This window comes from Ovis aries, chromosome 7 (genome assembly GCF_016772045.2).
Source record: "Ovis aries strain OAR_USU_Benz2616 breed Rambouillet chromosome 7, ARS-UI_Ramb_v3.0, whole genome shotgun sequence".
NCBI classification, from domain to species: Eukaryota; Metazoa; Chordata; class Mammalia; order Artiodactyla; family Bovidae; genus Ovis; species Ovis aries.
The window spans coordinates 71,108,501-71,123,589 of NC_056060.1; the positions used below are offsets into that span (position 1 = coordinate 71,108,501).

The 15,089-nt window shown below is 34.4% G+C and overlaps 1 protein-coding gene across 6 annotated transcripts in view; it reads left to right on the forward strand.

Moving 5' to 3' along the window:
* The window catches only part of MNAT1 (MNAT1 component of CDK activating kinase), a 221,178-nt gene that overhangs the window by 149,154 nt on the left and 56,935 nt on the right, over window positions 1–15,089 (forward strand). The window contains exon 8 of one of the 6 annotated variants that reach the window (XM_060418137.1): window positions 7,415–13,568. The exons of the other annotated variants lie outside the window; for them this stretch is intronic. Within the exon in view, the coding sequence (XP_060274120.1) occupies window positions 7,415–7,487 (73 nt within the window). The 3' untranslated portion in view covers window positions 7,488–13,568. Of the gene's footprint in view, window positions 1–7,414; window positions 13,569–15,089 lie in introns of those variants that run through there. 6 annotated transcript variants of the gene reach the window in all.

The following is a 15,089-nucleotide window of genomic DNA, read 5'->3' on the forward strand; positions in this document are numbered from 1 at the left end:
CTGTTCCTCTGGTTACTGTTCCGTTTCTAAATCCAGCTTGAATATCTGGAAGTTCTTGGTTCACGTACTTTTGAAGCCTAGCTTGGAGAATTTTGAGCATGACTTTGCTAGTGTGTGAGATGAGTGCAGTTGTGCAGTAGTTGAACATTCTTTGGCATTGCCTTTCTTTGGGATTGGAATGAAAATTTATTAAGTATAAATAAATAGTGGAAAAACCTTTATTAGAAAATTTAGCAGAGATTTTGACATAGGATAATCAAATTTTTATTCCATATATTCTTTTTTTCAACAGTATATAACCAAAATTGACAACATCCTTTGAATGCAACTAACCACCGATCGATGGTCATGCATGAACATAGAACATATACATTTTGTAAATACAGAATCTAGATTTCAGATATATCTTTATCTTTGGTAGATTCTCACTTATCACTGCCTCTTGCTCTACTTACATTTATATCATCAAAATAAAATGCATCAATAATAGGTTCAAACTTATTTTTTTGTATTTATAGTGTCAAAATTAAATACTTTTGAAACTTTGATGCCATGTAATTTGATTGAAGAGAGGATCACTATCTCTTTACCATGTAATTGTAAAAGGTTCTCATTTTTAGATTTATAAAAGATTTATTGGATTGGTCAGTTTGAATGACCAATCCAATTAATTAATCATTTCTACATCATCTCCTTCCTTCAAAATGCTTTGTGTATGTACCTGCCTATAGTATTCATTTACTTAAAAACTGTAACAAGTTGTATAAAACTGATGGTACACAAACATCATAAAAAAATAGTGACACACATCCTTAATCAAAATATATAGTTAAAGTTCTTATCCCATATTATGGTGGAGTGAAATTCATTCTCTTTAATGTCTGCATGAGAAGGTAATGTTTTGTTTTAGTCCTTAGAAAATGCACACTTGAGTGACTGCAATTGGGAATCAGGGATCTGTTTTGGGTCGATGAAAATGTTCTAAAATTGGATTGTATTGATGAGTGTACTGTTCTGTAAATTTACTAATTCAAAAATCATTGACTTGTACCTCTTAAGTTCAGTTCAAAGTAGTAATTTGGGCACTGCAGTAATAAAACTGAAGGTTGGTATAATTATTGTGATTATTTTACCTATTGTATCATTTTTCAGATGATTCCATCACTCTTGTTTCTTATTTCCTTTTTTTCAGCCTATGGCAAATGAATGAAATAATTTATAAGATGATAAAACCATAATATGTTTCAAGCTATACTGAAAATAAGATGACTAAGATTCGATTATCTTATATTTTGAAAATATTAATGTATCTATATGGTATTTTAATTATGGCAGTTTAGAATTTATGTATTCTGCTTTTATGCAACATTACTGAAATTGACATACAGTAAACAGCATGTATTTAAAATGTGTAGTTTATGAACATCGACATATGTATATGATTATGAAATCATGTCTGTAATCAAGATAATGAACATGTCCTTCATCCCCAGAAGTTTGCTGGTATCCCTTTATAATTTCACCTTCACACCTGTCAGTCCCCAACCAAGAAACCACTCATATACTTTCTGTAACTGTAGATTGTTTTGCTGTTTTCACAGTTTTATATAAATTGAATTGAGCAAAATGTATTCTTTTCTTTGTCCGGCTTCTTTCACACAGAATAATTGTTTTGAGATTCATCCTTGTTGTAGTGCATCAATGGTCATTCCTTTTTTATTAGTTCTTCCCTGGTGCCTCAGATGGTAAAGTGTCTGCCTGCAATGCGGGAGATGTGGGTTCGATCCCTGGACTGGGAAGATTACCTGGAGAAGGAAAGGGCAACCCACTCCAGTATTCTTGCCTGGAAAATCCCATGAACAGAGGAGCTAGTAGGCTACAGTCCATGGGGTCGCCAAGAGTCGGACACGACTTTTTTTATTACTGTTCCATTATATGTATGTCCCAAAGTTTTCTTTCCGTTTATTTTCTTGTTGTTGAATATTTGGGTTGTTTTCTTCTGGTATGGGGCTAATAAAACAAAGCTGATATGAACATTCACACGCAAGTCTTTTATTCGTGGGTAAATACCTAGGAGTGAAATGGTTGTATCATATGTACATGTATATTTAAGTTTTGAAGACACTGACGAATTGCTTTCCGAAGAGATTGTGCCATTTTACATTTCTATCAGCAGTGTATGTGAGTTCCAGTTGCCTTCCATTCTCACCAGTACTTGGTATTGTCAATCTTTAAAATTTTAGTTATTCTAATAAATGTGTGGTGTGTTGTGTGTGTTAGTCACCCAGTCATGTCCGGCTCTTCACGACCCATGGACTGTAGCCTGCCAGGCTCCTCTGTTCCTGTGATTCTGCAGGCAAGAATACCGGAATTGGTTGCCATTTCCCACTGCAGGAGATCTTCCTGACCCAGGGGTTGAACTTGGGTCTCCTGCATTGCAGGCAGATTCTTTACGGTCTGAGCCATCCAGGAAGCTTAATATCATTGTTTTAGCCTTCATTTCCCTAATGATTAGTGATGCTGAAAATTTTTTCATCTGTTTATTTGCCATCCATATATCTTCTTTGCAAAGTGTCTGTTGAAGTCTTTTGCCCTTTTCTTTATTGAGTTTGTTCTTTTATTTTGAGAGCTTTTTGTGGTTTCTGGATTCCAATTTTTATATAGTCTCTTCATAAGATATGTAGTTTGCAAATATATTCTCTCAGTCCTTGACTTGTGTTTTAGTCTCTTAACAGTGTCTTTAGGAGAGCAGAAGTTTAAATTTTTATGAAGTCCAATAAATAATTTTTTCTTTTATGGATCATATTTTTAAAAATTAATTTAAATATTGAAGTATAATTGGTTTATGTTATTATGTTAACTTCAGGTGTACAGAAAGGTGATTCACTTTATAGATACAGATATAATTGTATTCTTACATATATATTTTAGATTTTTATTCATTATACATTATTATAAACTATTGAATATAGTTCCTTGTGCCATGCAATAAATCCTTATTGTTTATCTGTTTTGTATATAGTCGTGTTTATATGTTAATCCTGTACCTCTTAATTTGTCTCTCCACCTCCCCTTTCTCCTTTGGTAACCATAAGTTTGCTCTCTATATCTGTGAGTCTGTTTTTGTTTTGTAAATAAGTTCATTTGTATTATTTTTTAGATTCAATATATAAATGATATCATATAATACTTATCTTTCTCTGTCTAACTGGCTTCACTAAGTATGATATTCCTAGGTCCATCACTTAGTATGATATTCTCTAGGTCCATTCATATTACTGCAAATGGCAATATTTCATTTTTAATGGGTATGTAATAATCCATTGTGTGTGTATATATATATAACATCTTCCTTATCCTTCCCTCTGTTGATGGACATTTAGGTTGCTTCCACGTCTTAGCTATTGTGAATAATGCTTCTATGAACATTGGGGTGCATGTATCTTTTCGAATTACGAGTCTTTGTCCTTTTATGGATCTTGGTTTTGGTCTTACAGCTAAGAAATTTTTTGCCTTTTTCAAGGTCAAAATAATTTCTTCCAGAAATTTTATATTTTGGGGATTAGCATCATTTAGACCTGTAATGTACACGACTGAGCGACTTCACTTTCACTTTTCACTTTCATACGTTGGAGAAGGAAATGGCAGCCCACTCCAGTGTTCTTGCTTGGAGAATCCCAGCGACAGGGGAGCCTGGTGGGCTGCCATCTATGGGGTTGCACAGAGTCAGAGACCTGTAATGTACAGTTCTTTTTTATATATGGTAAGAGGTATGGTTTGAAGTAGTTGTTTTTTTTTTTTTAGCATGAATATTGAGTTGTTTCTGTACCTTATAAATGTCTGGATCTGTTTCTCAGCTCTGTTCTCTTTTAATGATTTGTTTTATGATCTTGATATGAAAATTATATTGTCTTCATTACTTTGGCTTTATAAAGCTTGAATTTGAGCCCTCCGAATTACTCTTTTTTTTTTTTTTTTGAAGTTATTTGGCTATTCTAGGTTCTTTGTATTCCTATGTAAGTTTTAGGATCAAATTGCTCGTTTCTATAAAAAAGACTGTTGGAATCACAGAAAAGTTTGATTTTAGAACATCTTTGGATTTACAGAAAAATTGCAAAGATAGCATAGAGAATTTATATATACCCCTTGTGATTTCTCCTATTATTTGTTACAATTAATGAACTGATATTGATAGTTGTAATTAGAGTCCATACTTGAATCCAGTTTCTTTAATTTTTACCTAAAGTTCTGTCTATGTTCTGGGATCTCATCCAGTGTACACATTATATTATGTAGGAATGTCTCCTTAGGCTCCTCTTGGCTGTGACAGTTTCTCAGACTTTCCTTGATTTTGATTACCTTGACAGATCTGAGTATTGGTCAGATAGTTTTTAGAATGTCTTAGTGGTTTAGTTGCTAAGCCATATCCCGACTCTTTTGACCCCATAAACTGTAGCACACTAAGCTCCTCTGTCCATGGGATTCTCCAGGCAAGAATACTGGAGTACATTACCATTTCCTTCTCCAGGGAATCTTCCCAACCTAGGAACTGAACCCGGGTCTCCTGCATTGCAGGCAGATTCTTTACTGACTGAGCTATGAGGGAAGTTCATAGCTTATGTCTTAGTAAATGCTATCAACATGTCTTATCACTGTTGATGTTAACCTTGATCACCTGGTTGAGGTATTATTTGTCAGCTTTGTCCACTGTAATGTACTCTTATCCCTTCTGTCTTTATTATACTCTTTGGAAGAAAATCACTATGCACAGACTACACTTGAGGGGTGGGGATTAACGGTCACTTTCCTTGAGGATGTAGTGTCTACGTAAGCTATTTGGAATTCTTCTGCATTGGAGATTTGTCTCTTCTCTTCCATCTGTTTGTTGATTCATTTTCCCCCTGTCATTAAGGACTAATGAATATTTATCTTACAGTTTGGATTATAATTCAATTTTGGCCATTTGAGATGTTTTAGTTGGCTCTGGTGCCCATTTGCCTTTCTCTCATCATTGCATCTTTTTATAAGTATATCTTTACTTTTGCCACTGCAAGAAGCTCCAAGCTCCTGGTATATGTATTTCTTGATTTTGTTCTAGAAGGAACCATTTCTCTAAGAAGCCTTGGTTTCTTTTATTGGATAATAGTATTAGAAACCAAAATGCTGGACTAGATAACTCACAAGCTGGAATCAAGATTGCAGGGGGAAATATCAACAACATCAGATATGCAAATGATACCACTTTAATGGCAGAAAGTGAAGAGGAACTAAAGAGCCTTTTGATGAAGGTGAATGGGTGAAAGAGAGTGAAAAAGCTGGCTTAAAACTCAGCACTCAAAAAATGAAGATCATGGCATCCAGTCCTATCACTTCATGGCAAATAGACTGGAAAAAAGTGGAAACAGTGTCAGATTTCATTTTCTCGAGCTCCAAAATCACTGCAGATGGTGACTGCAGCCACAAATTAAAAGATGCTTGCTCCTTGGAAGAATAGCTGTGACAAACCTAGACAGTGTATCAAAAAGCAGAGACATCACTTTGTGGACAAAGGTCCGTCTAGTCAAAGCTATGGTTTTTCCAGTGGTCATGTTGGATGTGAGAGTTGGACGTAAAGAAGGCTGAGTGCTGAAGAACTGATGCTTTTGAACTGTGGTTCTGGAGAAGACTCATGAGAGTTCCTTGGACAGCTCGGAGATCAAACCAGTCAATGTCAATCCTAAAGGAAATCAACCCTGAATATTCATTGGAAGTACTGATGCTGAAGCTCCAATACTTTGGCCACCTGATGTGAAGAGCAAACTCATTGGAAAAGACCCTGGGAAAGGTTGAGGGCAGGAGGAGAAGGGGGCGACAGAGGATGAGATGGTTGGATGGTGTCACTGGCTTAATGGACGTAAATTTGAACAAATTCAGGGATATGGTGAAAGACAGGGAAGCTGGAGTTGCAGGCTACCTACTGTCCATGGGGTTGCAGGTAATTGGACACAACTTAGCAACTGAATAACAGTTAGAAACCAGTATCTGTGCCTTAAGTGTTCTTGTGCTCCTGAGGTATCTTTGCTCATAAGATCTGCCAATATTTTGAATCAGTAGATCATTTTGGAGGGAGTTAGCTCTGTCTTAAAATATCTGTCTTTTGATTCATGAACAGAGTCTATTTTTCCACTTATTTTGGTCTTCTTTAATTTCTTTTAATAATGTACAATTTTGGTGGGCAGGTCTTGCATATATTTTGTCAGATTTACTCCTAAGTATTTTATAGTTTGTTATTATAAATGGTATTTAAAATTTTTTTTCAATTTATGATTGCTTTTTTCTAGAATGAGCAGATTTTTATATATTGACTTTATAGCCTGTAATATTGCAAAACTCATTAGTTCTAGTAATTTTTTGTAGTCCATTGGTTTTCTTAAAATGTAAATAATTCATGTCATTTCCGAATGCTCTTTTACTAGAAACAGAAACGTTTAGGGTTGTTGTTTTAATTTTTATTTTCTTTATCATTATGAAATGACCCTTTATTCCTGATAATACTCTTTGCTATGAGATCTAATTAGTGTGATATTTTCCTTTTGACTAGTGTTAACATGGTATGTTACTTGTGTTAACATGTTATTTGGCTTTAACTGTTATTTTTTAATGAATTAATAAATATTTTCCAATTTCTTAGTTTTAAATTTAAATATAGAAAATGTAAGTAGATATAACTCATCTAAATGAAATCTCCTTGGGAGTCCTCAGTAATTTTTAAGAGTGTAAAGAGGTCTTAAGACCAATAAGTGTGAGAATTGCTAATCTGGTTTATATATATAGATATAAAGATATATGGCTTTTGTAGTAATCATCTGTTCGCTCATCCATTTATTCATCAAATGTTCATTAAGCCCAATTTATTTTTAGGAAATAAAAGTATGTAAGTCATCATTTTGTGCAACAAAGAACTATTGATATAAAATTATGGGATACAATGGTATGTGAGTAAATAGGATACAATGGAGTATAATATATATCCTGCCATAGTGTTACTGTTTTTGGCTTAAGCAGCATAGACTTTAGTGTTAAACATACCTAGTTTTAAATCCAGGCTCTGTTTCTTAGTTGTGAGAACTTGACCTTTCTGAACTTTACTTTTCTTATTTGTAAAATGAAGATGGTAATAGAATCTATCTCTCAGGATTTTTTGTTTATATAACTTAGTTTATAGCATTTAAGCTTTTGATTCCTAGGAAACATTTAATAAATATTAACTGTTATTGTTGTTTAATAGTAAAGAAGGTTCTATGTACCAATGGAGAGGGAGAGGTCACATCAGTTTTAGAGGCAAAGGAAGAATGAATGGAGGTGGATACTTCTTGAGTGAGTCTGACTTTGATTGGCCAACGCTTGTCACCCTGCTTATTTAACTTATATGCAGAGTACATCATGAGAAACACTGGACTGGAAGAAACACAAGCTGGAATCAAGATTGCTGGGAGAAATATCAATAACCTCAGATATGCAGATGTCCCCACCCTTATGGCAGAAAGTGAAGAGGAGCTAAAAAGCCTGTTGATGAAAGTGAAAGAGGAGAGTGAAAAAGTTGGCTTAAAGCTCAACATTCAGAAAACGAAGATCATGGCATCTGGTCCCATCACTTCATGGGAAATAGATGGGGAAACAGTGGAAACAGTGTTAGACTATTTTTTTGGGCTCCAAAATCACTGCAGATGGTGATTGCAGCCATGAAATTAAAAGACGCTTACTCCTTGGAAGGAAAGTTATGACCAACCTAGATAGCGTATTTAAAAGCAGAGACATTACTTTGACGACTAAGGTCCGTCTAGTCAAGGCTATGCTTTTTCCAGTAGCCATGTATGGATGTGAGAGTTGGACTGTTGGAAGAAGGCTGGGTGCCGAAGAATTGATCCTTTTGAACTGTGGTGTTGGAGAAGACTCTTGAGAGTCCCTTGGACTGCAAGGAGATCCAACCAGTCCATTCTGAAGATCAGCCCTGGGATTTCTTTGGAAGGAATGATGCTAAAGCTGAAACTCCAGTACTTTGGCCACCTCACGTGAAGAGTTGACTCACTGGAAAAGACTCTGGTGCTGGGAGGGATTGGGGGCAGGAGGAGAAGAGGGCGACAGAGGACGAGATGGCTGGATGGCATCACGGACTCGATGGACGTGAATCTGAATGAACTCCAGGAGTTGGTGATGGACAAGGAGGCCTGGCATGCTGTGATTCATGGGGTCACAAAGAGTCGGACACGACTGAGCGACTGAACTGAACTGAACTGAAGAACTAGTTAACAGACAGAAGGAATGCCATTTAGTAGTTGGGATTACATACTGCCTCAACCTGATTAACAATTAGTGTGGTTAATGAATATCACCAGGATGATAAATTACCAGTAGGAATAATGTCACCTGTTCCTCTTGTATTTTATTAAACATAAAATGCAATAAAACCAAAGTATTTAAGGCTTATTATCACATTAACTTTTTAGTAAGAGAAGAGAACATACTCTGGAGCTAGACTGCCTAAGTTTGATTTCTGGGTTTTTCACTAATTTTAATTCCCTAGACACTTTACTAATTTCTGTGTGTCTTGATTTGCTCATTTTCAAGATACGGATAATATTAGTGCCTATCTCATGGAATCGTATCAAATGAGTTAATAAGTGATAAACCTTTGAAATAGTATCTAACACATAAGTGATGTATAAACATTAGCTATTTGAGTGACAAATGCTACCATTGGAGTTAACATTTCTTACTGAGAATATTGCTGATATGTAATGAACTCTGTATATATTGAACTTAAACTCATTTTAAAGTTTACGTCCAGCTTAATTTTGTTGATTGATTTTGTTTGTTTTTCCCTGTGCTGATCAAGTTGCATTTTCAGGCACAGTTAATTTTAATATAAAAACAATGTCAAATTATGTACTCTTGGTCATTTAATTGTCTAGTATGATATATATGAAATTAGTTTTTAAATTAACTTTTAATCTAAATACTGTTTCTGTTTCTATAATCTCTACGTTTTATTAAGTGTGATGATTTTTAAAGACCTGTGAAGAGTAACCATACCCTGTAGTTTGTTTTCTGTCCAAATTTATGGCAACTATAAAAATATCTAACTTACTTACATCATACCATTGAGAATTACTTACTAGTCAAATTGTGTAACAGAAATAGTCATCAAGGAGTGATTGTTAAAGGCTTAAACAGATAAAGAAGTGAGATGAGTAAACTGGTAGGGATTTGTCTTTTATCTTTTTTTTTTTTGGCTTAGTAGCATGTGGAATCTGAGTTCCCTGACCAGGGATTGAAGCAACGCCCTTGACAGTGAGAGCACAGTCCTAACCACTGGACTGCAAGGAATTCCCTTGTCATTTATCTTTTGTTTGTAGTTATTCTAAAGAAGACTTAATGGAAATGGTTAAGTGTTTTTAGAAGGAGTTTTGAGTTTGTAAATAATAATTTTAGTAATAAGCATAAAACAAAAATTAATCACCTAGAGATTTATATTCACACTAGGGATAATACTAAAGTGAGAGTGTTTAAAAACATCAGCAGAAATCTCCCTTTAATTATATGTTGACTTGCCCTTTAATTGGGGGTACTGTAAAGTGTACAGTAGCTCATTAATTCTTCATTTCCTTGGTGAAAACTCAGGATCACATGCTAAAATTCAGGTAACTCTTTTGAGGTATGCCCTAAAAGAGTCATATTTTCTTAAAAACCACTTTCAAGTAGAGGTAAGTCTGTCTTCTTTGAGTATGTAGTAGAAATTGTATTTCCATTTGAAGAGACTGATGTTTAAAAAACAAAAAGAGGAAAAGTACTCTGGAGATTGAGTTGTTAGGAAATTATTAGACATGTGTAGCTTGGTGACTCTCTTAACCTTTCAGATGTAAAACATGTTGGCTCTTAGGTTAAAGAACTTTGCTAATTTATAGTTATCATGTTCTATGATTGTAACTTAGGTCTGTTTTCCTTTTCTGTCCCCTTCTTAACTAAGATATAATTCATGCTTTTAATTTCTCTGAATCCCTCTACCATGAATTCTCCAACTAAATTAAGCATCATGCTTCAGAAACATTAGATTTTATACAAGCTACTAAAAATTGTCATTTACTCCTATTTTAGAAATAAAAACTATAAACATTTATGTTTGAAAGAAAATACATGCAGTTCACTCTAATGCATTAAGACAAGTAAGGTTTTTATTCTTCAGTTGTCACATGCGGCTTTAAGGGCTTCTATTAAAATAAATAAATTCTTTGAGTTTTCCCTATTATAAAGACAGTGTATATTCATTATAGGAAAACTTTGAAAGCACAGTTAATAGAAGAAAAAAATTACCCATGTCTACTGCTTAGTTTTTCTTTTTTTCAGTGTTCACAATCACAATAAACCATAAGTGGTTTGTATTAAATATGCTCAGGAAATAATAACCGATATTCCCTATGCTTTTTTCTTAGTACTTTATTGCTAAATGTCAACTACCTTTCTCCTGGTTTGGAAGAAGTCAGTGTCACCACTCTCCAAACAAATATCCAACAAGTGAAAACTAGATAATTGGTTCTGCTGGTATAGAATCAGAATATCTCCAAGCTTTGCTTCTAATAATATTCAGTTATTTTAGCATTATAAGAGTGTCCAGTGTTGTCATTATTCTGGTTTGAAGGTACTGTTGCCATGTTTTTTGTTTGTTTGTTTGTTTCTCTTTATTACTGGTTTTCAATGTAAAGACATAAATCCTAAAGAGTGGGAGTGGAAAAACAGGGATGGTTTTCATTTGCTACAATTTCCTGTGAGACATGGCTCTAAACAAGTCCCATATTTACACAAGACAATATAGTTTTACATACAGTGGTGTATTCAGCACATTTTGAAATTCTTTAAACAGTCATCTGTATTTAATTCTTCCATAGTAAATGTGTTTAATAATGCTAGGTGAAATTTGAAATAATTTTAAAATAATTTTACAGTAGAAACACCAGTTAAATCAACCTTTTGGTAATAAATGTCAAAAAAAAGTTAATTATTTTTGCTGCCACTGCAAAATCAATTGTGTAACTGTTCTTTTTAAACTGACTTTTATAATACATTACTAAATTCTGAATGCTACACTCCTGTAACTTGTCAGAAGCAGGTTTTGGTTAATAGATATTTTCAGTGATGTAATGGGAACTTTTGGCAGTGAGTCAGAATATAATGGACTGTGATTAATGTTTTAATAAGTACATTTCTATTGCTCATGATGTAGAGGAAAAATGGTTTCCTGCTAGGATTGATAGGAGAATAGCAGGTGTGCATATAGTGTTTTTAAAAAAGAGTTGAAATATTTTTCTTAGAATAGCATTAATATTTTTATATGGCTAAAATTCATTATCATATGAGATGCATATGTTACTACAGATGCCAGCAGTTCATTTGGAAAAATAAAAGTAGGAGATGATTACTGATTGCCTAATTAAATCTTTTAATTTTTAGTCTTTGTATTCTTATGACACCATGACTTGAAGTCTTTGTAGTTTGATATTCATTCTTAATATAAGCTAAGGAATCTGCTTACATTGTAGGGATATGAGTTTGCTCCATGTTTCTAAAACATGCACAGTTTTCAAAATTTTTTTTTAATTAAAAATAAAAATAAGTTTACTGAAAAGTGTTATTTCTTAAGGCCATTAAGTACACAGATTGATAGTCAAATGGAATAGTGATCATGTGAGAATTCTCCACTGCAAAGGCTACAAGTTCAGCCTATGAACTCAGTAAAGTTCAGAAGTTAGGAAAGTTAAACCCAGGAGATTTTGTGTCAGCTTTGGAATCTGAGTAAGTGAAGACAAACCAGAGGAAATACTGGTGTGCCGGAACTGAGGGATTGGTTTACAGTTTTCTTGTTCTTTCATTTTTCTCAATTTAATTTTAGCAACTTATATGCAATAAGTATGCGTTGTTTGTTGTAGGTAAAATGTCCTAGGGCTCAATGGCTATGTCCCATTTGGGGATAGTATATTACTATTGCAGGCAGCCTCTCTGCCCATGTTTATCTTTGAAATATACAGAAAATTGAACATTTGTCCAACTGGGTACTTTCCTGGGAAAAAGTTCATAATTTTCATCAGGGTCTCAAAGGGATCTTGATCCCAATAATGAATCTAGAGTAATGATTCTTAAACTTTGCCATACATCAGAGTCACTTGGAGGGTTTATTAAAGCGCACATTGTTCGGCTCTACTTTCAGGGTTTTTGATTCTGTAGGGCTGGAGTACAACCCTAGAATTTTCGTTTCTATTAATAATAAATTCCGCAATGATGCTAATACTGTTGATTGGGGACTATACTTTGTAAACTCAGGTTTAGCCTTGGTAAATAGCCTTCTAGACCTTTTCATATTTTCATGTATAATATATATTTTTACAAAAACACTTATGCTGTATTATGTTACCTCTTTTAACTTTATTTTGCTGTCTTTTCATATTTATCTATAGCATCATTAAAATTTTTCCATATCATTATTTAACTAGTTCTCTAATAGGCATTTAGGTAATTTTTCATTTCTTATTTTTATAAATAGATTGTTGCTAAATTTGGGTGCTATCTTCCAATTATTTCATTAGCAAAATCCCTGGATTGAAGCATAGACATGATTCTGAGCCTCATTTGAGGCTGAATGACTTTGACATCTGACACTTGAATAAATATAACGGCCACTACTTTAAAAGAGACAGAAGAAATTTTAAATTTTAAACAGAAAGCTTATTTAAGGAAACACTTTTCCTTGATTTTTCATTGATTCAATAATTTGCATCTTTTTAATGATGAAAACTTGTTTGATAGATTTTTCTGAATTAAAACATATTTCGATCTTTGTTACATTTCTAGAGATTAATAATAGCTTTAGAAATATTGGAGGAAATATTTGTCATGTTACTTGATTATATGTCACATATGCATAGTTTACAGTTTGTACAAAAATTTATATTACTAAGTTTGTGCCAGTATTAAAGCTATTCAATTTCAGTGCCTTTAAAAATTTGTACTACTTGCCTTGAATATAGCAAAAATGTGGTATAGACTAATGTTGGGAAGTATTTTTATCTTAGAAGTATAGTAAGAAAAATTAAATTGAGACATTGATTTTGATTTAGAGAAAAAAATGAAGTACTATCTTTTTAAAAATTTTTAATTGGTGGAAAATTGCTTTACAATGTTATGTTGGTTTCTGCTATACAACAACATAAATTAGTCATAATTATATATACATCCCTTCCCTCTTGAGCCTCCCTCCCCCCATCCCACCTCTCTAGGTCATCACAGAGCTAAAGAACTACCTTTTAAAGTTAAGAATGGTTCATGTTGATGTATAGCAAAACCAATACAATATTGTAAAGTAATTAGCCTCCAATTAAAAGAAATAAATTTATATTTAAAAAAAAGAAAAAAAAATAAAATTAAGAATGGGAATGTATATTAAGTTTCTCTGCTGTTATAAAACCATCCTGATAAACACCCACCCCTGTTTTTTCCTGACTCTCAAGATAAAATATTAAACACATACAGAGAAAAATAAAGGAGAGTTCCGGAAATACAATCACTTATATATGTCCAACATTGGGAATCTTGGTTAAAGCAAGCCAGGGAATGGGTGAGGGAAAGAGTTGACAACTGGAGCACAGATTGAAGCAGGAAATAAATATGTTCTATTCTGTTACACTGCCTGTTCTAGAACATGCATCTATAACATGTATTAGTTCACATTTGAATGGTAAATAAGGGGATGCTGTCTCTATAATGTGAAAGTTATTTGGTTGGTACATGATTTTTCCCAGTAGGTAAATGTGTTATGTAACGGGATAATTGCAGCCGACCTCACATATTCAGATCATGAACACAGCTTACTTAATGCAGTAAGCACCAGGAGAATGAATAGTCTACTATATAGGGTGTCCACTTTCTCTGTGTTCTTCCTTTTGGATTAGTTTTGCCTTGCACTCTCTTTGAAGTGCTACTTTTGTAGTTCTTACCAATTCTTGTGCATTCTGCCCTTGTTTTCATGACTTGGCAACCTTGCTCCTTTATAACTTCTTCCCATCAAATTGCAGTTACTTTTTTCTTCCTTTACCATAAAATTTATATTTACTGTATAATCTGTTTCTTTGGAATGTAACAGTCGTTTGAAATAAACTAAGCTAATAGACCAACCTAGACATCATATTAAAAAGCAGAGACATTACTTTGCCAACAAAGGTCCATCTAGTCAAAGCTATGGTTTTTCCAGTAATCATGTTTGGATGTGAGAGTTGGACTATAAAGAAAGCTGAATGCCAAAGAATTGATGCTTTTGAACTGTGGTGTTGGAGAAGACTCTTGAGAGTCCGTTGGACTGCAAGGAGATCCAACCAGTCCATCCTAAAGGAAATCAATCCTGAATATTCATTGGAAGGACTGATGTTGAAACTGAAACTCCAATACTTTGGCCACCTGATGGGAAGAACTGACTCACTGGAAAAGACCCTGATGCTGGGAAAGATTGAAGGTGGGAGGAGAAGGGGACAGCAGGGATGAGATGATTGGATGGCATCACCGACTCAACGGACATGAGTTTGAGCAATTTCTGGGAGTTGGTGATGGACAGGGAAGCTTGGCATGCTGTGGTTCATTGGGTCGCAAAAAGTCAGACATGACTGAGCAACTGAACTGATTCTGATTCCCTGGTGGCTCAGTGGTAAAGAATATGCCTGCAGTGGAGACCCAGGTTCAATCCCTGGGTCGGGAAGATGCAGTAGAGAAGGAAATGGGAACCTCCTCCAGTATTCTTGCCTGGAGAATTCCATGGACAGAGGAGCCTGGCAGGCCTCAGTCCATGGGGTCACAGAGTAGGACATAACTGAGCGATTAAAACATATAGCACACTTTTGTTCTGAATTACTTTGCCAAATTCCTTGGCTTCCCAGGTGGCACAGTGGTAAAGAATATGCCTGTCAAAACAGGAGACACAAGAGATGCAAATTTGATTTCTGGGTCGGGAAGATCCCCTGAAGTAGAAAATAGCGACCCACTCCCATGGACAGGGGAGCCTGGTAGGCTACAGA